We start from the raw sequence: 24315 nt of genomic DNA, 5'->3' as shown, positions 1-24315 counted from the left end.
ATGCCGACCAAATGACCTTGGAGGCGTCTACGGACAACGCCGGCTCTTTGGCTTAGAAAAGGAGATGAGCATTAACCCCCAGAGTCGGACACAACTAGACTTAATGTCAGGAGAAAACCTTTACCTCTATCACAGAGGTCAATATTAATTTGCCTTTAGGTGATATCTAAACATGCAACATTATAAAATAGTGAAGTGGAATGACCAGAATGCAAATGGAAGGTGCCATCTGGAGAGGCTTCCTTTCATACACATTAGGGAAAAAAATTCAGTCACCAAGAATAAAGGTCTCTAGCCCAACCCAAGCTACACAAGTTATATTTGAATCCAACTCCAGTAACAAATGATATTTGAATTCCAGCAAGCCATTTCTGAAAGATGTTACAAGAAGCAATACAAATATGAAATATGTGTATGCACATCATCTTTTTACCAAGTGGATATTCCCAGTTTGGAATCTGCCCCTCCCCTACTTACAGTTGAATCTCCCACCGTGGAAGAAATGATCTCCCAATAACCCACCTTGATTCAAGAGTTCAAACAGGTTAGTTGCTCCCACCCAAAATGAATCCAAAATACTTGTGATCTTATGGTGCAAAATAGGCAGACAGAATTCTGAAGCCAGGTATTTAATTTACAGGTCATATTTATTCCACTGTAAAAAGTCAATTGACTTCTTATGAATATATACACACACAGTCACTTGCTGTTCCACACAGTAGACACTGGCTTCAGTTCCCAATGGGATTCTGCAATAAATGTGGAAAAATTTAGCCTAATGCATAACAGGAAGGAAGCACTAGATGAGTCACGTTTTACTTTCTGGTTTCGTGCTGACAGCCTAGTGATGCAGGAGAGCAATGGCATTGCCTTAATGTGAACGACTACTGAAGGACTGCAAGGAAAATTTAGCATTCCGTTCTCAAAGGTGCAGCTGCAGTAAAGGCTGCGCTCTCTCAGAAGCTTTTTACTAACTATGCACTATTCACCCCAACCCCACTCTCACTAAAAGGCAGTGAGCAAAAATTCAGAGTGGCTTGAGATGCCCAACATGGGTCAAATGACAGGAGGAGAGCCTCTAGTAGAGAACTTGATCAAAACAGAACTGCTCACTCAGAACTTTCAGAGAAATATGTTTACTGCTCCAGCCTCGTATTCCTTCTTTCATTCTCTGGTCACAGGCAGCAATATTTTCCAGATTCTCCCAGAAGGCCCAGTATGACACACAGGTACCCAGTATAAAGCCCTGAAGAATTAAGAGCCGAAGGAAAATCACTGCCAAGCACAGTAAATGAGGCAAAGACATACTGGGACCTTCTCCATTTGGTTAATTGAGGAATCTGGCTTCTTTGCTCTCCAGTGAAAAGAAGATCATGCCTTTCTTTGGATCACAGACACCAGGAGGACAGAAATGAAAAAGTAAGTGCTGCCCTTTATCTCTAGAGAGAACAGGAATTGGCCACCATGCAGAGACTCCCTTTACTCAAGAGAATCAGGGATTAAACAGATGTTCTGGGAGGATGATTTTGGCTTTATGTCCACCGGTAAGAACCACCACAGTGGAAAATGAGCTGCTACTCCTCTGCTAGGCCCTCCACTACAGCAATCATGGCTTCTACCAGACACAGCAGGTCTGTATCCATTACCATCACCACTCCTCCAGCCATGGTTCCCAATTGCACCTCTCCTCAATTGACTTCAGAAGTTGTTATGGAGTCAGATGGCCGTTGGGAGGCCAGAAGAGGAACAGGGGAGGAGGCCTCAATTAGGGCTGGGTTCAGGATTATAGGCAGAGTCATTGGGGGCACTCCAACCTGCAAAGGGGAGGCCAGAGGCTGAAGGATAAGAGGTTGCTGTGCCATTGTTGGGGAGACATCTTTTGCCGCGTTCACTTTCACTGTTGCAGCAGGAGAGACAAACGGTTGACCAGGGACACTGGATGTGCTTGGACCAGGCACTGAGGCATTCTCTGAGTCTGGAGAGAAAAGAGAAAAGATTGTCCACTTCTTCATAAATGACTTTAGGCCAAGAATTCCTAAATTCCTCCAACCTCACTCTAAGCCCAGTTCTGGTGTTAATCTGTATGACTAGCAACATGGATGCATAGGTGCTATGGGCCCCTATCTTCAATCCTGTCTCTAAGACAACATGGGTCTGCTCTGCTTCTCAGGCGCAGAGAGAGAGGGAAGATGATGTCTACATCCTTCCCTAGTTGGGAATCTTTTTCTTTTTAAGAGACTGCTTAATTTCGGTCTATCACTACAGCCTAGCCCTTGACCCAGTTTAGGTGCCATGTCATCCCAGATCCCTATTATTGGCTACTAGTCGTTTTTTCTAGCCATCATACATTCATTATCCATGATCTTCCTACATTAACTCCACAAGACTTAGGAGATCAACAGAATCCATTCTTTTACATAGGTTTGCTATTATTCTTTACTGCAGTGTTTCTCAACCTGTGGGTCCCCAGATTTTATTTATTTATTTATGTACAGCATTTATACCCTGCCCTTCTCACCCGAGGGGACTCAGGGCGGCTGACAGAGATTGGCAAAATTTAATGCCCAAAACATAATCATAAAAACAGCACAATACATATAAAAATTAATAATACTATTCAAAATACATTATAAAGCTTGAAACATATATATAATTAAATCCATTCATCCAGAACCTTGTGCAAAAACCTTAATTCGGGCCATGTCAACTTAAATGCTTATTTATTAAACGCTTGGGCACACAGCCATGTCTTTACAGCTTTTCTAAAGCCCAGCAGATGTTTTGGCCTTCAACTCCCAGAAATCCTAACAGCTGGTAAACTGGCTGGGATTTCTGGGAGTTGTAGGCCAACACAACTGGGGACCCACAGGTTGAGAACCACCACTTTATGCTTCTAATGATTGAGTTTCCTTCCAGAATATACCACTTCTCTCCCTTCAAAGCCCATTTTTATACTTTGGATTCAGTTTTTATCCTTGCCTTCTCCTTTGTCCTATGTTACTTTCCTCTTTCTCCAAAGGATGCCTGTCCAACCTGTGGCTGGCAGGCAAAGTTGGGGTTTTTTTTAAGAGAAGACTTTGGCTTCATTAACTGACCTGTCATGTTCCTCCCATATATATAGTCCTTTCAACTGATTGTATCTGATTTATATAGCACCTATTTGCTTCTATGTTTTGACCTTTTAAATTTAATTTTAACAGATACATCAAATCTTAGCATAATGAAAATTATAGATAAGCATACTAGTGTGAGATCATCACTGACACTTGTCATTTTGCGTAACTTTTCTTCCATGCTTTGTTTGTTTATTTGTTTTTGGAAACAAGTAGCAAAAAACATGGGACCTACCAGTTAACGTCACTTCAGGCGACTTCTCAGGGGATGTTGAATGTGTGGCCGGTCTTGCATCCCCTCCAGAGGAATGTGGCAGAGCAGACACTATTGATTTTGGAGGATGCATCTCTACCGGTAAAGTAGGAACTGGGTCTAAATAAAAGCAGTAAGCAGAAAAACTTTGGATACAAAGAATTTTTCTTAAACCAAGATTGCATTTTCCAAATGACGGGTCTCCCAACTGCAGACCCCCTTTCAAAGAAAGCATGAGAGATGCCAACCTCAACCTCTCAATGACACAAGACACTATTCTGACACTGTCTTTGCCCACTCAATAACCTCAAACCTTATTGACTGCAGAGGCACACATATGGCCACTCCTCACATAAGGAAAATTATTGAACTCTGAATATTCTCTCAGAAGACCAATCTAATTCACTGGTTGTACATAATACAAAGAGAGCTTCCTGCACAGATACTTACCTTGGATGACTGTCTGCTTAAAAAGTTCATCCCGCAATTTTGGCAAAAAGCAATCTATGCGTTCCCAGGTGATCTCCCAGAGATCTGAATAGCCTGTCCGTGAGTCAGAGCTGTGAAATATTCCAGCTGTGTCCATTACTAGCAGCATATTCTTCAGCGATTCAGGAATGGCCTCTGGCTGGAAAGCAAGACATGTCGAAGAGCTAAGATAGTGGATGTTTCTGTGTGGCTGTTTACACTCGGCATTCCTTCACAAAGTTAGGCTCCTCAAATGGCCAGGAGAAGTAAAGATAAGGGACAGACAAAAGTAATGCCCTCAAACATTGCAAATAAACAAGTACAACAGAGTAAAAATATACTACTGATAAAAAGAGACTTTCACATGTGTTTAAAACTCAGTCTATCTAGCAAAGAGAGCTACTGGAAACATGGAAGAGCAGCAAATCACATACCAACAAATCACTGGAGCCAGAATGCATGTATTTGTCCATGAAATCCAAAATTGTCAGCCACAAAGCAGCGAATGTTGGGAGAGAAAGCAATGGAGACAAATGCTGCAAGAAGACCTAGAAAAAGAAGAAAACGGTGATCACCAGGGGAAAAAAGCTGTTATGGATTCTTGTCCTTACTAGGGTTTATAGAACTGAAGTTCCACAAAAGATCTCAAATCTTTGGAACTAGAAACACTGCACAATATCAGCATGCACCCTATCAGCGCTTTTTGACTGACCTACAGCTTGGAAAAGGAGAACTTTCCCACAAACTCTGTGACTGCAAAGGTTGCATTCTGTGACAAAAAATAGTGCTATTAAATGGACAAAACCATACACCCTTCCTTAATCTTAAGACATTATTAACATGAAGACAAAATGAGTAGGAATTGCATGAAATGTTGTTATGTTTCACTTTACTGTAGAAACATGGTAAAGCATTAAAACAATTTTTGGTAAATTGTAATTGCATTTCAGCTGTGAAGTAACACTCTGTTTTATTTATAATAAACCTCTGGTTATTTTTAGTGTCCATAACAAGCTGAACTTCTGCCCTAACTGTTATTTTATATTACATATTTAAACCAAAATTGATTTAATAATAATAATAATAATAATAATAATAATAATAATAATAATAATAATAATAATAATATATTAATTTCTACCCCACCTTTCTCAACCCCGGAGGAGACTCAAGGCGGCTTACAAAATTCAGCAAAAATTAAATGCCGCACAGACACAGAAAAAACACATCCATCAAAGTATAAAACAGTCTAAACATATAAACAATTAAAACATGCATCAATAGGACAGATTAAAAATCATATAAAATCCCGAGTCATGATCACATACTTATCCATAATTGTTTTCCAAAATCCATAGTCCAAGAAAAAGAGCTTCTACCAAATGTCTTTTGAAAATATGCATTAATTCATCAAGGAAACCTGTCAGACATCTCAACCCAATAACTATTTTGTTGGTGGCTAAATTGGCTTTCTTCTTTTTCTTTAGTGATAGTACATGGGGCATGAGTGCGCTAAACCCACTTCCACTGAGAGAGGACTATCAGCTTAATTGAATAAACCTGTCTAAAGTGTGTCCTTTATTTAGGTCTTTATTTTCCTTTGCATAACAGGATTAGTCAGGGGAAGCTTTATATTGATGTACTTTTTTAAAATTAGAAAGCATCAGAGTTTGAAAAGAGAAGAGGTCCTGTACCTTAGAAAGTAGAGTTGAAGCTCTCATTCTGGTTTCCTCCATCCCACCAATGTCTGCTGGACTGATATTTTCCAAGAGTTTGGTCAGCAATGGAAATAGCACCTGTTTGATCCAAGAACCAAAAGTAAGAACAGTGGAAAAAAATCTAAAGTATAGGAAGTGTAGATTAATTTTTTTTCACAAGCTAAAATACTATGAAAGAGATAGCATATTGATTCATCAAGAAATGAAATATTATCCACAAGGATGGGGCAAGTAAGGAATTAATTGTAAGGTTGCATTATTTAAGTACATTTGTTACTGCAGTGCAAAAGGCTATGCCAGTGTCCCTCAAAGTCCTCCTCATGTTATACTGCATTGGGCTTTACTGGCAACACATCCTTTGACAAGTTAGTTATCACTGAGGATGACTTAATACAGAGGCTCACTGCAGTTCTAGTAGGAACCCGGTCTCCATTTCCCTCAGCAGTCTGTGAAAGTACATCCCCGTTGGGGAGATGGTGGCGGGGTATAAATAAAGTTTTATTGTTATTATTATTACATCCTTCTTCCAGCAGTTCCTTTCCCTTGACTTTGGAACTCCCTGTCCAGGGAAACCAGAATGGCCCCCTCCTTGCTATCCTTCCAGCAGCAGGCTGGAGCTTCCAATGGCCTAGGGGATAAAAATCTTTTTATCAAGGCAGGCTTTTAAGGAAGAATATTTTAAAGATCCAGCCAGGGGGTGCTGTGGTTTTAGATAGGAATGGGGTTTTAATCAGTTTTACGGGTTTTAACGGTTTAATTTTAAGACTATGTTCAATTTGATTTAAATGTTTGAATATTTTAGGGTTTAGTTTTATTGTACAGTAGAGTCTCACTTATCCAAGCTAAACGGGCTGGCAGAAGCTTGGATAAGCGAATATCTTGGATAATAAGGAGGGATTAAGGAAAAGCCTATTAAACATCAAATTAGGTTATGATTTTACAAATTAAGCACCAAAATATCATGTTAGACAACAAATTTGACAGAAAAAGTAGTTCAATACGCAGTTATGTTGTGTTGTAATTACTGTATTTACGAATTTAGCACCAAAATATGATGATATATTGAAAGCTTGGATAAGTGAGGCTTGGATAAGTGAGACTCTACTGTACTTGGTTTTATTGAGAGATGCTTTGAATCTCTTTTTTAGAGAGAAGAAGTAGAATAATCTTAATTTTCCTGCCAATCCACCGCTTTAAAAATGTCACTCTGTTACAGCATTTTTCACAAGTGGATGTTTCATATGAGAACATTTATGAACTTTCTTTATATACTTCTTTCAAAAAACAAAACAAAACAAAACAAAAGACAACTCTCTCCCTTAAGAATGACCATAGGTTCATATTGTCGGTTGTCAAGGTGGCAACGTTTCCCAACAGTGACTAGAAGGATTTGACTTCATGAAATCTACCATGCATTGTATACTCACTAAGATATATCTTTTGTCTAGGGAACAAAAGGAATAAGACATTGGGCCAAATTACTGAAGGGTGTCAGCCCTGCAGAAAGCAAGAGTCCCATTCCACTCTCTGTGGCATTCTGTGTTGAGTACCTTGTTGAAACAGGATTCCCATTCCAAAGCATCAAGAGCTTGCAGGTCATGCACAAGGAGAGCCCGCTGTAAGTAAGTCAGGGCCTGCATCCGCACCTGTCGGCGTGCATCACAACACAAGCAGGCGATACCTGTACAGAGCAAAAGTTAAAACGATAGACTAATGTTGCAAAGGGCTCCAGCTCCCGAATGATGCAGGGAGATCACCACTTATGCCCTCAACTCTCATTAAATAACCTTAAAGAAAGCAACAGTCCATCCTTGCCACTAAGACAGTCCATTGTACCATTGTACAGCTCTCACCATCAGGAAGATCTTCCTGTTTAGTTTAAACTACCTTTCTTATAATTTGAACTCACTGGTTTGGTTCCTATCCTCTTCATATCAGAAGGCAAGATTACAAAGCTTGCAAGGAAGTAAACCTTAGCCTATCCAAATGTTCAAGACCTTTTCTGCATGCTGATTATTAAAACCCAACAACAACAACAACAAAAGATTCTTGGTGTCTTAGGGTTTTAGGCCAGTTTTTGGAGTGATTTGGGGCACTGATTCAGAAGGTTGCATTGAACAGACATCATCAACTCTAGCTTCTTAGATATTGTTATCATGATTTCTTATGAGCAAGCAGATGGCGACTGCTACATGGCATATGTTCTGTATCTTAAAAACTAGAGCTGATGGGGGGAAACTGATGCAATTTTTGGAATCAGCAGGTCAAATATACCTGGAAACAGGTCTAATATTTGAGGCATCAAGTCAATGAGAATTTTCATTTTTGTACAAATCTTGCGAAAGCTTTTTATACAAAAAGCTATTTTGTGAAAAAAAATACTCCCCCCCCAAAACTGCACATTTTCTACTGAAAAAAGCTTCCATATTTTTGCTATTTTTCAAGGACCAAAAATCTCATGGCAGTGGGCAATGTATTATTTTCACCTTTACACAATAGAACAGCGATCATACCACATTTCAGTCCATTTTTTCATATCCAACCACTCAAATGTTTTGGTTGAACTATCAATTGCTGAATGAGGAATTCTTATATAAATCTCACTTATTCAGTGGATAGACTTTAGTTGGGAGTTCCAATAAGATTCAGGCAGATGTGTTGAAAGCACACAGTATCTGGTTCTAGCTTTAAGGAAACCTAAATAAGTTTGACTTGTTCCTAGACTATTGCATAACTGAAACCTGGCACCCCATATTCTATTCTGGTGAATCTATCAGATCCTTGGATGTTTTTGTTTTACCTTGCAGCAAAGGGCACCAGCAATTGGCCCATAATGTCCGAGAGTCTGCTTCAATTTTCTTTCCTGCAGCCTCCGAATGGTGCTGCTCCTCTGCCCAAGAGTTGTAGATGGTAGCAGCTCGTGTGTGAAGGGTATGCATCAGGTCCAACAGCTGCAATTGAAAACGTAAAGTAAGCAAGGAATAACATCATCTGTTACTTCTAAATAAAATGAGACCTTGACAATAATGATTCATAGAAAAATATTCTAACAATGACAAAAATGGGTAGCTCAGAAATGTCATACTCTTTTATTCCTACAGGAAAGAAATGTTCTGCCTGCCCTAACTCTCAAGATCTTTCCACAAAACTATTATTCCCAAGATAGTTTGTATCTTATGACTTATATCTGGAAAAGCACAATATGGTCCAAGTGAGGAGAGGGTGTACTTTTCTTCCGCTACGATTTCAAATGTGTAAGGAAGGTGTGTATGCACAGGACATCCTTAATAGTAAGGATATAAAGCAGGCCTCTTAAATCTGCAGCCCTCCAGCTGTTTTGTCTTTCAGCTCCCAAAATTCCTGGCCATTGAACAAGCCGATTTCTGGGATGTGGAGTCTCAAACACCTGGAGGGCCAGGAGGACTGATATAAAGGGATCTTCTAACACCTTCAAAACTGAAATGATTTGTGGCATAAGCTTTCATAAAAAGACTTATGTCGCAAACGTCTTTCTCGCAGTTAGTCTCAAAGGTGCTACATGACTCATTTGCATTCACACTAACATGCCTATGTTTTTGAATAATACTAGTTAAAATATAAACTGTGTTAAGTGACTAAGCATACACATCTGTTTATGTGCAATTATGCCTCTGTCAGACTAAGATACACATTCAGCATTATCTAACTTTATGAAAGACTCTCAGAGGTTGATAGTGGATTCATTGGCATCAATATTCTCCCTACTCCTCTAATCTAATGGTTCCAGAATTCTTCAAACCACATGGTGCATAAGCCTCTTAATTTTATATATCCACCATCAACTTTATCTTCTAAATCAGTGGTTCTCAACCTGGGGTCCCCAGATGTTTTTGGCCTTCAACTCCCAGAAATCCTAACAGCTGATAAACTGGCTGGGATTTCTGGGAGTTGTAGGCCAAAAACATCTGGGGACCCCAGGCTCAGAACCGCTGTTTTAAATAAAACGCGATTTGTCCATTTATGGAATCTTTTTTGTTCATCAAAAAACAAAATAGTACACTGGGAAGTAATATGAAGGTTCAACTTTATTTGGAAGGCAGGAGACATTTAAGAATAAGTGAACTACTAATACCAACCAAATAAGACAAGGAATTGAATGATTTTGATGAAGACACAACAAAAAGGAAAAGTCAGGAAACTAATAAGCGGAACCAAAAACCTAGTCTAAAAGTCTTTCAAAATCACAGATCTCTTGCCTTTCACAAGCAGTAAGAATTAACCTGTTCTTTGATGATTTCTTCTATAATACTATGTAACAAAATTTGAAAAAGTATTTTCCTGGTTTGAAAGTGTTATTTTCTGTTTAATTGTGCGGTACTTTGAAAGTAGTTGTTATACTCCAGAAACTTCATTTTTGTGGCTGCCACAAACTATGTTGAAAATATTCAACATATTCATAAACATTCATTGAAAAACTATAGCAAAACTACAACTGCAGGATGAACTGCAAAAACAAAGTTTTCCCAGATTAATAAACTTTCCCCATGTTTTTATGATAGAACCAATTAGGATATGACATTTATAATTCAAGGGAAAAATGTTACATAGTGTAATAACAGAAAATTATAATATTCTCAACTCTCTTTCATCAGCAGATTTATTCTATTAGTATAGAAGTGGCTCCTCAAATCGCATACTCTTAAGCATAATAACATCATTTGGTTATTTGGAATACATGATCACAGAGGCTTCTGCTTGACACGAAGAAGCATCAACCGTATTTATCTAATCCAGCCAAAAAATCAACATATGTTGCTTCCTTACTGATATATATCATATCAACAGTGATCACATACTAATTTTCTGCAGGTCTACACATATCCCCAGAACAAAGTCTAAGATGGTAGATTCCCAAGAAAGTACTCCCTGATACAAAAGAAACTCCCTGCCAGTGCATTACTAAGGATCAAACTAGTCACAGTATTATTCACACTGCTTGACTTCATGAAGCTACTTTATTTTTGTGCAAAGAACCATTATGGGGTCTTCTGAGCTAGACAGGGATCATGGTGGGTACCGGGAAAGGGGCTTAATGCCTTTATCCAGTCGCTGCCTCCTCCTTTAGCAACTCCTCTTTACAGTGGGAGGAAAAGCCTCACTGGCACAATCATGATCAAAATATGACTACCTTGTCCCACCACATTCTGGCAACAGTTATTTCTCTTTAAAGCATAGCCATGAAAGACCAAGCAACATGAATAACATAATGTCTACTTTGGCCCAAAGCAACTGCAATTAGAAAACCAGCAGCAGGGAAAGACAATGAAAAAATCCTGACTATACTTACGTCCTGACTAACCTGTAAAGACACAGTGTGGTAACTGGCAGGGACACTCTCATCCTCATCTTCATCTTCGTCGGGAGAACGGTGCTGATGTTGGTTGGAGGCCCTCAAGTGCCTCAGAGAGCTCTCCTTTGGTTTCTTCTTGAAGCGAGCTGATTTCGGATCATACTTGTGGCTTTTTCCTCGCTTCTCCTGGGACTTACAGCCTATGGATACAAAAGGCTTATTTAGGCTTTGATAATTATTTAAATGCATCCCCACTGTAATGCCAAAGTAACAACCCGAGAAAACAGTTCTTTGATATGCAATAGTAAAACTGAAATGTTTCTCAGAGGATTCTGAATTCTAGATCATTTCTGAAGAAACAGAAGCCATGTGTGACCCTGGCAGCATTCGCATAATACACTGCATGTGAGCAGGGCAATGTGGGAAATGAACAATAAGAGCTCGCATAATTTTCCCTAAAGAGTTGATGCCAAAATGTGAATTTTGAAATCTAGGGGAGTAGCATGGAGGGGTTCCCCTCTGCAATTTCCCAAATCAAGTCCTCCTTAATAGATATTTCCTTGAGACCCTCCTCACCAGGCCTACTCAATCTAAAACCCATGTAATTTCTTCAGTCTCTAAATCTGTCCAACACAGGGCTGCTAATTATTGAAAGGACAAAAGTAGGTAATACGAAGCTGAGATTTCCAGCTTTACGCCTATTTTAGCCCCAGGTGAGTAAATGTGTGTGAGAAACAAATAGAATGTGACAGATTTATTATGTTAAGTGTTGACAAACCCCTTCCTGGAGATTATGTCTATATCTTTACATAGACTAACTGATCATTGCTGGCAGTAAATCCTTTATGGAACAGTGAAACAGAGAGAACAGGTTGGAGGTTGTTTTTAAAAAAGAAATAAAAGAAAACAAATAAACTATGAGTGTGAGGTTTGTAGAATACTTTATGTAGTTGTGGGGATATAGTACATGTTACACCCTTCTCAACCTGAAGAGGACTCAGGGCAGATCACAGAACATACATATGAAGCAAACAAAAAATGCTGTTTATACACAGAAAAGACAGACAATTGTACATAGAAAGAGGTATATATAGGCTTTCCAATCTTTGGCATCTTGGAGGCTTGTGCTCGGTTCTGGCCACTGGGGGGGGGGGGGGTTGTCGCTCCATTTCCCTGCCGAAGAGCTTTGTTCATAAACTTCCTCCTTGGTCGAATCGCTGGCATTTTCTGGCATTTCCTTATGGGTGCCTTAAATACCTCCCCGCTTTTAAGTGGTACCTATTTATCTACCTACATTTTGCTTTTGATAATAGCAATCATGTCAGGAAGTTGTTTGTGACTGCTAAGATACCTCATGAAGACGTAAGTAAATATGGAAATGTGGTACTGTTCCATAATCTGGGCGGAGGCCACTAGGAGGTGTCAGAGAGAGACGGATAGTCAATTTTAGGGGGTGGGGGGTGGGTTAAAGGAGTAAAACCATTTCCCCCTATTTTCCTATTATTCCACCTACCCGTGTCCCCGTGGCGAAAACAATCCTTGTTTATGATTGTGGAAGTGGGGAGGAGGAATAACCAGCCAAACTGGGGGAAATTGTTTTCCTCCTTCAACTCCCTCCTTGTAAAATGAAGTATTCTTCTCTCTCTAGTACCCCCTTGTGGCTTCTGCCCAGATAATGGAATAGTACTGGAAATATTAACTGGGGGAGGGTGGTATTTAGAATATTGGTATTGCTGATCTGTTTTAAAGTCCCCTAAAGAGAACAGAGTATTCCCGTGCTATTATTATGGATATAGTCTGCTACTCCATTGACGAAGAACAGACCTAGCATACAACATACCTCCATTTAGACTGGCCTCCACAAAGATGCGGATGGTTTTGACACAGAGCTCAAAGTTCTCAGGGGTGACGTGGGCAGCATCTCGTACAATGAAAGACAAGGATTCCACACACTTCATTAGGGACTTGGTATTATGTGGGCCAAGGTCCATCCCCACAGTCAGACTGTACTGATTCACCAAAGGAGAGCTGCCAAGTTTAGAGAGTCCAGCCATGGCCTTCGGGTTGTCAAGGTCATCCTTTCCAACCTGAAGAAACATAAAAAGTACTTGAGTTCCATGGGACACCCTCCACTCCTAACTACAGCTAATAAAAATGGACTGTGCTTTACAGACTTATTTTTAATTACCACTTGGAATTTTATTCCATTGTTTTAGGAAAATCCCTACAGATACAAATTATTCTGGGCCTCTTCATTCAATTCAGTATGCAGTAAGTAAATAGAAAGAGACCATTACTTTGCAAATTTTAGACACATCCATACAGAACCACTTGCCTTCTTTTGTGGATTATGTGAGAATGAGTATTACCAGTGCTACTGGTTTAATTGAAACTGATTACAGTGTTCCCTTGCTACTTCGCAGTTCGCCTTTTGCGGATTCGCTGTTTCACTTTTTTTAAAATAAACACTAAAATAGTATAAATCATAAAATAATATTATAAATCCCTCTTTCTACTTCCTTCCTAAGGAGAAGCCTAAGGAAGGAAGGAAAAGCCAAAGGGAGGGAAAAGGAGGCTGAAGCAGCTTTGTTTTCACCTCACAAGGAATGGGAGTGCTTGAGAGGCGAGGAGGGGACAGAGACACTACTTGCCAGTGAGATTGTAAACAACACAAATATTGTGTCCCTACTTTGTGGATTTTCACTTTTCGCAGGTGGACCTGGAACGTAACCCCTGTAATAAGCGAGGGAACACTGTACTTCCAGATTTCTAAACAGGAGTACAAGAGCCTTTAATGCTCACCACAATCTGTTATTAATCTGACAACGAAGAGGAATTTGATTCTCATCACCACTTACTATTTCCACCCACTTACTGGATGGTAGCTACTCTTGCATATAGATATTATCATGCAGTATCCTTGTTCACATGTAGACCATTCCATTAATTAGGACTGGACAAAAGACTTCGGTGTGTTTCTAGAATCAGGTCAAAGTTCTGTTTTTAACTTTTAAGGCCCCACAGAACTTGGCAAAAGGTTACCTAATCTCTTCCACTATGTACCTTAGACTCTGAGAAAACTATTAAGAAGTCCTTCTCATAATGCTGCTGCGAAATGAAAACTAGCAGGTGGCTATTTGGGAGTGGACCTTCTCAATGACAGCACCCAGAACACAGAATGTTCTCCCCAGTTAAGCCTTCCTGGCACCAGTTCTGTATGTCTGATACTTACTCAGGTCATTGGAGCATAAGCAAACACTATTAAAATATATATTTGTAGGTGTTCGTTGGATTTTTTGTTTCTGAAACTGACCTATAGTATTCATATTTTTTAAGATTACAATGACTGTATTTTAAATACCTGTATATTTTCAGTTTTGCTTTAATCATTGTGCCTACAATCTATAAAATACTGGTCAATAAGGTGGGGAAAAAACCCACAAATAATAAACAAACAAAGCTGCCAAGTGCTTCACAAAAGCATGCCAAATACTAGAATGGAAAGTGACCTTTGTTCCTTTCCTTTCTCAACTTGTCAAATCTTATGGAGTGGGAAAATAACCTAGTACAATAATTGCATGCAAAATATCTCAGATCCAATTTGCCCTATCTAAAGATAGGGTACAGAATCCTGTCTGAAATGTTAGAGAACTGCTAGTCAGGTGTAGACAATAGTCAACTAGATGGACAGATGGTCTTACTAATTGTAAGCAGCTTCCTGTTATTTACCACTGGATAAGGAGATGGGTGGGAGGCCATAAAGCAGGTGAACATCATTACTTACCACAAGCCAGCCACTGTTCACCACATCTACATCAGTTATTGAGCGGTGCATTTTGCCTTGCTTGCTGTGATCTGCATAAACCTCTGAATCTGAAGTGTAGCCACGATCCAGGCTGGCTTCATTTGAATGACATGAAATCTCACTGTCTGACTGTGCCCCTTTAATATAAATATAAACAGATAAATATATTTTAAAAATTCTCCAATTTTTGAGTCTCTGGCCAAAATCTTGAACACATCTCTGATGCTTCAATGGACAACTGAACCATGTCACAGGAAACTCCAAAGTATCCTACTGTACCAAGATTCCTACCTTTGCTATCTCAAGTAGATTACAGTTGAGTCCTCTTTCCACAAATAACACACTTCTTTAATCGCCAGTTGCCCCATTTGAGAATGAAGGTGTAATAGTTTATAGGATATCATTGCAAATAAGTTCCTGATACTTGTGAGAACTGTTTTCCAAAAGTTGAGCCCTTGGAGGATCTGTATTGAGACTAGTGCGCAGATGGGCTTGATTTTAGAGTGAACAGTAACGTTGCCAAGATGTGACAGTCACATCAAATTATTTAGGTCAGTTAAAATTAAAAGTTACAGCAAAGAGCTCCAAATCCAAAAGTTATTTAAATCTCTATCAAATATATATACTGGGGCACTGGTTTCTTCAAAAATCAAACTCCAAAACCAATTCCTTTTGTACTTGGTATAATCCAGTGGTTCTCAAACTTTGGGCCTCCAGATATTTTGGACTTCAGCTCCCCCAGTTCCTAACAGCTGTTAAGCTTGGCTGTGATTTCTGAGAGTTGAAGTCCAAAACCCCGGGAGGCCCAAAGGTTGGGAACCACTGGTATAATCAGTAACAGGTTGCACACCAATGCTGGTTTTCAGTAGTAGGAAATCGCATTCAAAGCACCCCGACAGATGGCCATCCAGCCTCTGTTTAAAACCCTCCAAAGAAGGAGCCTCCACTACAGTCCGGGGGAGAGAGTTCCACTGCCGAACAGCTCTCACAGTCAGGAAGTTCTTCCTGATGTTCAGGTGGAATCTCCTTTCCTGTAGTTTGAAGCCATTGTTCTGCATCTAGTCTAATATTTAGAATAATGTTGGGAAGTAAAAGGCAAGGGCACCCATTTCATATGAACCTATCAGATATCTATGGTACTCTGGAAAGGGTCCTCTCTCTTTCTCACCACTCTCTCAAGCACATTTGGTGGGAACAAGGGCCTTATTGGTACTTGCTCTTAGGCTTTGAGACTTCCTCCCAAGAAAGACCTGGATGGCCCTTTCCCTGCATTCCGACTTGGATGAGAAGCTTGCTTCTGGGGTGGTTGGGATTTGGGGATGGGGTAGATTTTAAATGCAATTTCAATTGTATTTATTGTTATTTAACTTTACATCAACACGCTAATATTTAAATATTATTTTTTAATTTTTGTATTTACTTTGTTTTAAATTGTTTCTACATTGTGTGGTTAGCCACCTTGAGGAGAAAGGCAGGGTTATAAATAAAGTTAATAATAATAATACCTTATAAGTTGCCACAAGATTCTTCAATGATAGAATCCACAGCCATTGGTCAACTTTACCTGTGTCATTGTCTGCTCTTGCCGTGCCCTGCAACGCTGCCGGTGGTTTTACTCCTGAGCCAATGCATTCCAAGAGTGTAAAGAGGGTGTACCAGTCATCTCCAGAGTGGATGTTGGCAGCATTTGTCTTGAGAAGCTCATGTAGTCCATATGCAATCTGGTGACTGGCCTTATTCAGCATGCTGGGTTTCATCATGAGCAGGATGCGCAAGGAGAGCAGCACCTACAGAGGTAAGCAATGGTGAGCACCAGAAAGCCAAAACACATCTACACCTGCTTCATTCTGGATCTTTGCTTGGAGACACTGCCTCCACTCTCAGTCAGATAAGTGTGAAACATCAAGAGAATTGTTCAATTTTTTGCATCTTGCTCTGTGCTTAAACTAGGACGGCCGATGGGCACCCTGATGGCTACACTACCATAAAGCAGAACAAAGCAAACATTCCAGAGATGAATGAAAGTAGTTCCTTGAACAAGAGCAATATGCATGACTGCAGTCATTTTTACCTGAGCACTAATCTCTTCTCTGCGCAACAGTCGGATCGCCAGCCGCAGCAGCCCCACCACTGCCCTCTCCACTAGGAAGCAGTACTCCAAGGAATTAACACACAAGTGGTAAAGATGGTCTCGCACTGCCTGCCACACAAAGCCTACCCGATCCCTAGAGAAAGATGGAGGGAGAAAACTTATTGTGATCAGATGGTCCACAACCCAGATGGATTAAGCACATGAGTTCATATCTCTTCTCAAAACAGCATCCAATCAGACTGACATTTACTGCAAATTTTAATGAGTCATGGTTTTTTTTTAAAAAATTAAAAATTTCTGGTGAAACAACATGGAAATTTAGACACAACTGACTCAGAGCAAAAGATTCTACAGTCAGCAACTGAAGAATTGGAATATCAATGATGGGACATTGATGTGGCTCACCTATTCTCCAGTACAATTCTTAGAAGCATCTCCAAACAAAAGGCACAGTCTTCCTCATCATATGTTTCTTCATCTGGAGTCACAGAAATAAGAGCCTGAAGGAATAAGAGAACATCCACAAATGCACAGTATTTAGAGCATAATATGGATAAACATTCTACATATCTCCATATACACCCATTCTCTTGCCAAGAACTCATGTCGTATCCTGCAAAATGTACAAATGCCTGGAATTTATATTTTCCCAAATGCAACACTAAAAAAAGATTGTGTTGTCGAAGGCTTTCATGGCCAGAATCACTGGATTGCTGTGAGTTTTCCGGGCTGTATGGCCATGTTCCAGAAGCATTCTTTCCTGACATTTCGCCTACAACTTTGGGAGGCATCCCCATCTATTCACATGCACATAAAATATTCTTGCTTCCTTTGGTAGCAATCCAGGTAGTTTGTAACATCTTAGTATCTAGCACAGACTATGTTAAATGTCTGGAGCCTCCTACTACTTTCTGTCTTAAGACTAAGGAGTGCCTGTGGCTTAAACATTAGCCCGTTCCTCTTTGCTTTCTTTGCTGAAAAAACAGTTCTGGAGAACTGAGGTACTTTACAACATTCTGTTAAAATTAAGGAGCCCTAATTAGAGAAATTGGTTCAATATGGACTTTCATTTTACTTTTTTGCCCAGTTTGGTTATGCAACCATATACAATATATGTAAGCGAGGGAAATAACTTTTTTCAGAACACTACACTTGATAAAGCTTACAGTCTCACCAGAAAATTCCCAACTCACAAACAGAACTGTTCCTGGGAAAGATGTATCATTTAACATTTCCACCAAAATGAATCCCTGCTTGCAAGAGCACACAGCCTATATTCATCCTTACACAGACCACATACATTCAGCTTGCTTGGAAGATTTACTTATCCCTTACTTTCATTAATTCTTGCAGGGACTCCAGCTGTAAAAACTTGCTTTCAGTGATTAATTTCTCTGGATCACATTGCTATAAAAGAAAAAATAAGTATGTACATTAGGACACAAACCAAGTTTATATATGTCTTAAAAATCCCCAAACTCACAGCATTAAGATAACTTCATTTTCTCTGAATAAATTGTGCTTTTATATTCTTATATGCCTCAATTCTGAACATTGATTCAGGTAGGATCACTGGCATGGTGAATTGTAGGGGGCTGTGGGAGTTGTACAAGAAAATAACTATGTGGCAATTGTCTTCCCCATCCCGTCTCAAGACAAAAGATCCTTCACACTGGTTGTATCCAGTGTTTTTCCTCCAAAACAATGAACTCCAGATGAACTTTCTGGAGAAGATTTGGAAGACACATGGGGGGCTAAAATGTGGGAGGATGAAAAATGGAGCACCCATTGCATAACTGGAAGGCCATCCACATAATCTAACTACCATATAACCCACTACCATAGAGTGATAGGGTTTTCTTATTTATTTAACATAAAATATTCTATATAGTATAATAATAATAATAATAATAATAATAATAATAATAATAATAATAATAATAATAATAATTTTTATTCTTATACCCCGCCCCATCTCCCTGAAGGGACTGGGGGTGGCTTACATGGGGCCAAGCCCGGTCATGACAATATAAAAACAAGCAGTAAAACAAATCAAACAACAATAAAACAAGTTATAAAAACACATACAATACATCATGATAAAAACATGGATAAGATCTGTAGGAAACTGGGCTAAAGTGCTAATTATGTCAAGACCATCTTTTTCACGCTACAGATCAGTTCATAAACAAGGTTCCATATGGATACGAAGTCATTCTTTCTGTCAGCTTAACTTCATAAGATCGTACGGTAAAATGCAATTTTGAGCTCTTAGAAAAAACTGCTGGATAGAATTCATAATACATGCTGACTGGGAGAGAAGCAAATCCCCACTTTACAAACATTTTGTGAAGATTTTTTTACTGTGTTAGAAGCAACTTTGAGAACATACTGCAAGTCACTTCTGGTGTGAGAGAATTGGCCGTCTACAGAGACGTTGCCCAGGGGATGCCTGGATGTGTTGCTGGGAGGCTTCTCTCACGTTCCTACAAGCTAGAGCTGACAGACAGGAGTTCAGCCTGTCTTGCATATTCGAATCGGCAACCCAACCTTCAGGTCAGCAGTTCAGCTGTCAGGTCAGCAGTTCAGCCAGCACAAGGGTTTAACCCATTGTGCCACCGCAGCATTATTTTAGGTAGATAGGATTTGCACATTTGAAATTCAATTTAATATTATGTTGTAGAAAAATTGTTATAGTGCAGTTCTGCAAGTCAAACAGATTCCACTGTCTCCTAATATATGTGTAATATTTTCTTTGTGGCCATGAATTACCTTAATGCATTCCAGTGCCATTCTTTTTGCCTCCTGGTTCTCTGTAGAAGGTCCCCTCATTCCAGACTGTTCTGTGCCACTGAGTGTCAGCCAGCTAACGAAACTTAGCACTGTAGATTCGCCACTACAAAAAAGATAGATAGATCAGTGTGGGAATAGGACATTCTTTCTGAGAGTCCCAATTCCTGTGTAGTGAATGCACCATCATTCTCTCACACATGCGAGGGCTTTGTGAGGTATTAGCAGGCTTTGCTAATCTGACATCCGACATCTTGCAAAAATATAAATAACCTTACAAAAGTCTAGGAGGGGCTACAAAGACCCAATGAAGACTGAGCATCCCCTGTGGGATGGTTTCTAGGTTTGCATTCCAAATAAAAGCATTCCACATTTAATTGCAAATGTAGATTGCGCCCTCTAGCAGTCACTAGCCTTCTTTTCAATAGACTTGCATTCAGAACTCAATATAACCTGGATCTGGCAACAGCTGATCTATGAAACTTCCTGGGTTTCTCACCGACTGGAAGGTGTCTCCTCACGCTGGAGAGAGATCTTGCCATTGGGATCCACAAAATCTTCAACCTACAAACCAAACCAATATATTCCAAAATTTAAACATTATTTTATTAATATTAGTATTGTTGAATCATTCTACATTAAGTAGATACCAGGGTAGTTTAAGAGATAAGGTGATCTAAATGATTCTCTACCATAAAATGGTGCAAACATAATATAGTCCTTAAAAAAAAAGGAAATACAGAAGAGTACCATAAACTAAAATGACCAGCCAAACTAAGGCCCCTTCTACACTGTCCTTATATCCCAGGATCTGATCCCAGGTCTGGATTATATGATTCTTCACTGCCATATAATCTGGGATAAGCAGATAACCTGTGATCAGATACTGGGATATAAGGACAGTGTAGATGGGGCCTGAGATTTCACCTGGCATAAAAGTAGTTGCACAACTACAGTGCTAGAACTGAGGAGGTTCCGTTATTCCTCATCCACCAAACTTTGGTGACACTAGTCAGGATTGTCCCATCAGACACAATAAAGGGCCCTTCCACACAGCCATATAACCCATAATATCAAGGCAAAAATCACACAATATCTACTTTGAATTGGAATATATGGCAGTGTGGACTCAGATAACCCAGGCCCCTTCCACACAGCTGAATAAAATCCCACATTATCTGCTTTGAACTGGAATATATGGTAGTGTGGACTCAAACAAAAACAGTTCAAAGCAGATATTGTCGGATTTTCTGCCTTGATATTCTGGGATATATGGTGTGTGGAAGGGTCCTGAGCAGACTTAAGACACATGGGCTTTGTTGCTGTATAAAGACTTCACTCATAATCTTCTGCCCAGAAAGTTGGGGATCCCTCTTCACTGAGTGTATGCAACTAGAAAATGATACTGATCAGTTCCTTTTTAACTGCTGCGCTAGTTATGCTGAAACCTGTCTCCTTCTACTATCTGACATAAGCTGCTTCATCTTATGGTTTAGAGTTAATACTTGAAAAATTGCAGAGTCTTCAAAAAAAACTGGTTCAAATTTACATAAGTGTTGATGAACATACAGCAACCAATTCAATCTATACATTCTTATAAGCACAAGCAGTTGGATTAAGACACATGTATATGCTATTTACTCATTTGAATCTCTTTGTCTTTTTCATTCTCTAACACTACTAGCATCTCACAAAGCTTTAGCCTTATCTTTAATCTTCAATTCCTGGCAAATACCTCAGTATTTTTTTCTTTTCCAAATACAGATTTCCACTAGATTATATTAGAAATTAATGATTGCCACCAACCCTTTCCTCTTCTAATTAAGAAAATTACACCAGCTGGTTTCATCTCATTAGATGTGCTTAACTATAAACAGTATACAGTAGATCACATGTATCAAACACAAGGCTCATGGGCCGAATCCAGCCCACCATGTCATTTTATGTGGCGCTACAGCTACTGGACTAAAACACCTGCATTCCTTCTCATTAGATATCATGACTAGGTCCTGATGGCAGATATGGTCCAGTCTCACCTGTGAGGCTGCAGTTTGTTCTGATTAGTCAGGAGAGTGGGATTTAGATTTAGATACAAGGCTTGTGGATATGATGTGTGACTTTAAAAAGTCCTTTAACTTTTCCAGAGCCACAAGTGCTGATGTGTTGCAACTCCATTATCATTCCATACAGACTGGGGATAATCAGAAGTTATGGGAGTTATCATTCAACAATATCTAAATTTGGGTAAAAACTAAAGAGCACCAACCACTATATAAAACAATTATAGTTGGTCCTCTGTATCCACGGATTCTCCATCCATGGATTCAGTGACCCTTTGAAAGCAACCATAAGCTTCATGTGGTCTTTTTTTTTTTTTACCTCCACCATTGTTTTTGACAACAGTTCTGCCCTGAAAAGCTGCAGCATAGCCTCCATGATATTTTTCCAGCCCTCTCGCAAAATATCACCATGGCGATGAGACAAATGAAATACGGTCTTCGCTGCAATGTGGGCTTTAGGGTTGCTTCCAAAAACTGTAGGCAGGTTCTCAATAGACTACGGGGTGAAAAAGGAAAGGAGATGCAGTGAGTCCCCAACCCACAATAAACCAGGTAAAGAAGACAAAGCAGTCAAAGGAAGATCTCAGGTCAACTATCAATATGCTAGAGGAAGATTCCACAGTTCATGGCCACCACTGTGGTAGGAATTTGCTTCAACAATATCACATTTGCCATGGGAGTGCTCTTAAAAAAATAAAATCAGGGAGTTGTAAGGGACCACAAGAGCAATCCAGTCCATCTCTTGCCATGCAAGAACATACAATCAAAGCACACCTGACAGATGGCCATTCAACCTCTGCTTAAAAACCTCCAGAGAAGAAGACTCCACCATGCTCCAAAGCAACATATTCCGCTGCCGAACATCTCTTATCATCAGGAAGTTCTTCCTAATGTTTTGGTGGAATCTTTTTTTCTGTAAGTTGAATCCATTGCTCAGTGTCCGAGTGTCCAAAGCAGGGACCAAGCTTATTCCCACCTCAATATGACATCCTTTCAAATATTTAAACATGATCATGTCCCCTTTCAGCCTTCATTTCTCCAAGCTAAACATACACATTCCCTCAGCACTCTTCATAGGGCTTAGCTTCCAAACCTTTGATCATTTTAGTCAGCTTTCTCTGGACATGTTCCAGCTTCTTCTATTGTGTTGCCCAGAACTGGACACAGTATTCCAGATGACATCTGACCTTCCATCGATCTGGACACTATACTCCTATTGATGTAGCCGAGCATCATCATAGCTTTTTAGCTACCACATGAGTTTGTGCAAATGCAGTTGTAAATGCCCAAGCCTGTAGAAAAAATTATCTATGGATCTATTTTCTCTTTCTCTCCATCATTCCACTACTCAAATCCTGCCTCTGCTCCCGGTTTCAGCATTAACCAAGGTTATCACTAGCAAAGTTTAGATTTTAAGACTCTGAAATCTGCCCCAAGCTATAATATTCCATTTGAATACTCACCTCACTGCTAAGAGCTGTAAATTTGCAGAGTGAAATGATGAGGTTGTCAAAAACGTCACTGAGACCATAATGGGCAGAAATCATAGCACATTTTCTGAAAGAAAAGCCATCAAAATTTTAGAAGGAATCTCACACTGAGTTTTCTGTTAAGTATTCACCTTTCTTTTCTTCTTCCCTCCGTTTCCTCATATAAATAATAATATAATAATATAAAACTTAATTTATAGACTGCCCTATCTCCTCAAGATGAGTCAGGGCGGTTTCCAACATGGCAAAGAAAACCATATAACTAATTAAACATAATAAAGAACAAGAAACAAGAACATACAATTCAAAAAAAATTTTTTTTTAAAGTCACAAAATACTACATCATTCTCCCTTCTTCCCTCCCTCCTTCCATTCCTTCGCTTTCCCTCATATGCCTTCCCCTCTTATTTCTTTCCTTTTTGTCCTTCCTTGATCTCTTCCTTTCTCTTCCCTTCATTCTATTTCTTCCCTCCCCACATACCTTTTCCCCTTACAAATCTCTTCCTTCCTTCCTAAACTACCACTTTTTTTCTTTCCCCCTCCCTCCCTTCCTTCTCCCTTCCTTTATCTTCTTTCTTTCCTTCCTCCTTTCCTCCCCCCTCATACACATATCACCAAGCAGCACTCAATCTGCTTCACCCCTTTCTTTCCCAGGTCAATGACAGAGAGCCACTTCACCTAGCAATAACCAAGCCGCTCTGTTAAATAAATAAATAAATAACTTTATTTATATTCCGCCCTATTTCTCCAAGAACTGGTATCTCAACTATTTTATGTTGGATAATGAAGGGTACCAATTTGTATAATGTTGGATAATGAAGGATCTGCCAAGTCTGGCCCAGGTCCATCAAGCCATGTAGGAGCCTCTGTGGTACAAACCAATCAACCAATATGCATATATAACTTGACCTTTATATATAGATGTATTTATTTATGTGTGCATTTCAGATTTACATTTAAAGTAAAGAGGTTTATTGGTGAGAGAAATTTAACTATGTATAGGCACTGTTGGTTTTTTTATTTATCTTATTTGTTTAAAAATTGAATTTATAAATTGAAGGACAAATCTGTCTGCCTTTACAAAAAGACTAGCTCCACCTAAATCTGTCTTATGCATTACTATGTTTTCATTGGACCCTAGTATATGTCCCACTTTCCAGAATGTGTCAATAGACTGTTCATGGAAACATGTTTTGG

General features: G+C 39.4%; 1 protein-coding gene across 4 annotated transcripts in view; it reads right to left on the bottom strand.

Moving 5' to 3' along the window:
- Nucleotides 1–628: 628 nt before the first annotated feature.
- Nucleotides 629–24315, bottom strand: part of gbf1 (golgi brefeldin A resistant guanine nucleotide exchange factor 1) — a 92304-nt gene continuing 68617 nt past the window's right edge. For 2 of the 4 annotated variants that reach the window (XM_062975894.1, XM_008114230.3), the window contains 18 exons: nt 23092–23185; nt 21948–22124; nt 20068–20132; nt 19551–19674; nt 18114–18185; nt 17184–17278; nt 16758–16911; nt 16251–16473; nt 14666–14823; nt 12722–12968; nt 10879–11081; nt 8353–8503; nt 7103–7233; nt 5529–5630; nt 4269–4382; nt 3817–3994; nt 3349–3486; nt 629–1975 (listed from right to left, as the gene is read on the bottom strand). In XM_062975894.1, coding sequence (XP_062831964.1) covers nt 1689–1975; nt 3349–3486; nt 3817–3994; nt 4269–4382; nt 5529–5630; nt 7103–7233; nt 8353–8503; nt 10879–11081; nt 12722–12968; nt 14666–14823; nt 16251–16473; nt 16758–16911; nt 17184–17278; nt 18114–18185; nt 19551–19674; nt 20068–20132; nt 21948–22124; nt 23092–23185 — 2713 coding nt within the window. In that variant the 3' untranslated portion in view covers nt 629–1688. The remainder of the gene's footprint in view (nt 1976–3348; nt 3487–3816; nt 3995–4268; nt 4383–5528; nt 5631–7102; nt 7234–8352; nt 8504–10878; nt 11082–12721; nt 12969–14665; nt 14824–16250; nt 16474–16757; nt 16912–17183; nt 17279–18113; nt 18186–19550; nt 19675–20067; nt 20133–21947; nt 22125–23091; nt 23186–24315) is intronic. The other 2 variants (XM_062975895.1, XM_008114231.3) reach the window with 1 other exon arrangement.

The sequence above is a fragment of the Anolis carolinensis genome, chromosome 3 (genome assembly GCF_035594765.1).
Source record: "Anolis carolinensis isolate JA03-04 chromosome 3, rAnoCar3.1.pri, whole genome shotgun sequence".
NCBI lineage: Eukaryota > Metazoa > Chordata > Lepidosauria > Squamata > Dactyloidae > Anolis > Anolis carolinensis.
Note: the sequence above shows the minus strand (reverse complement) of the source record. Positions and strands in the feature narration are given on the sequence as shown.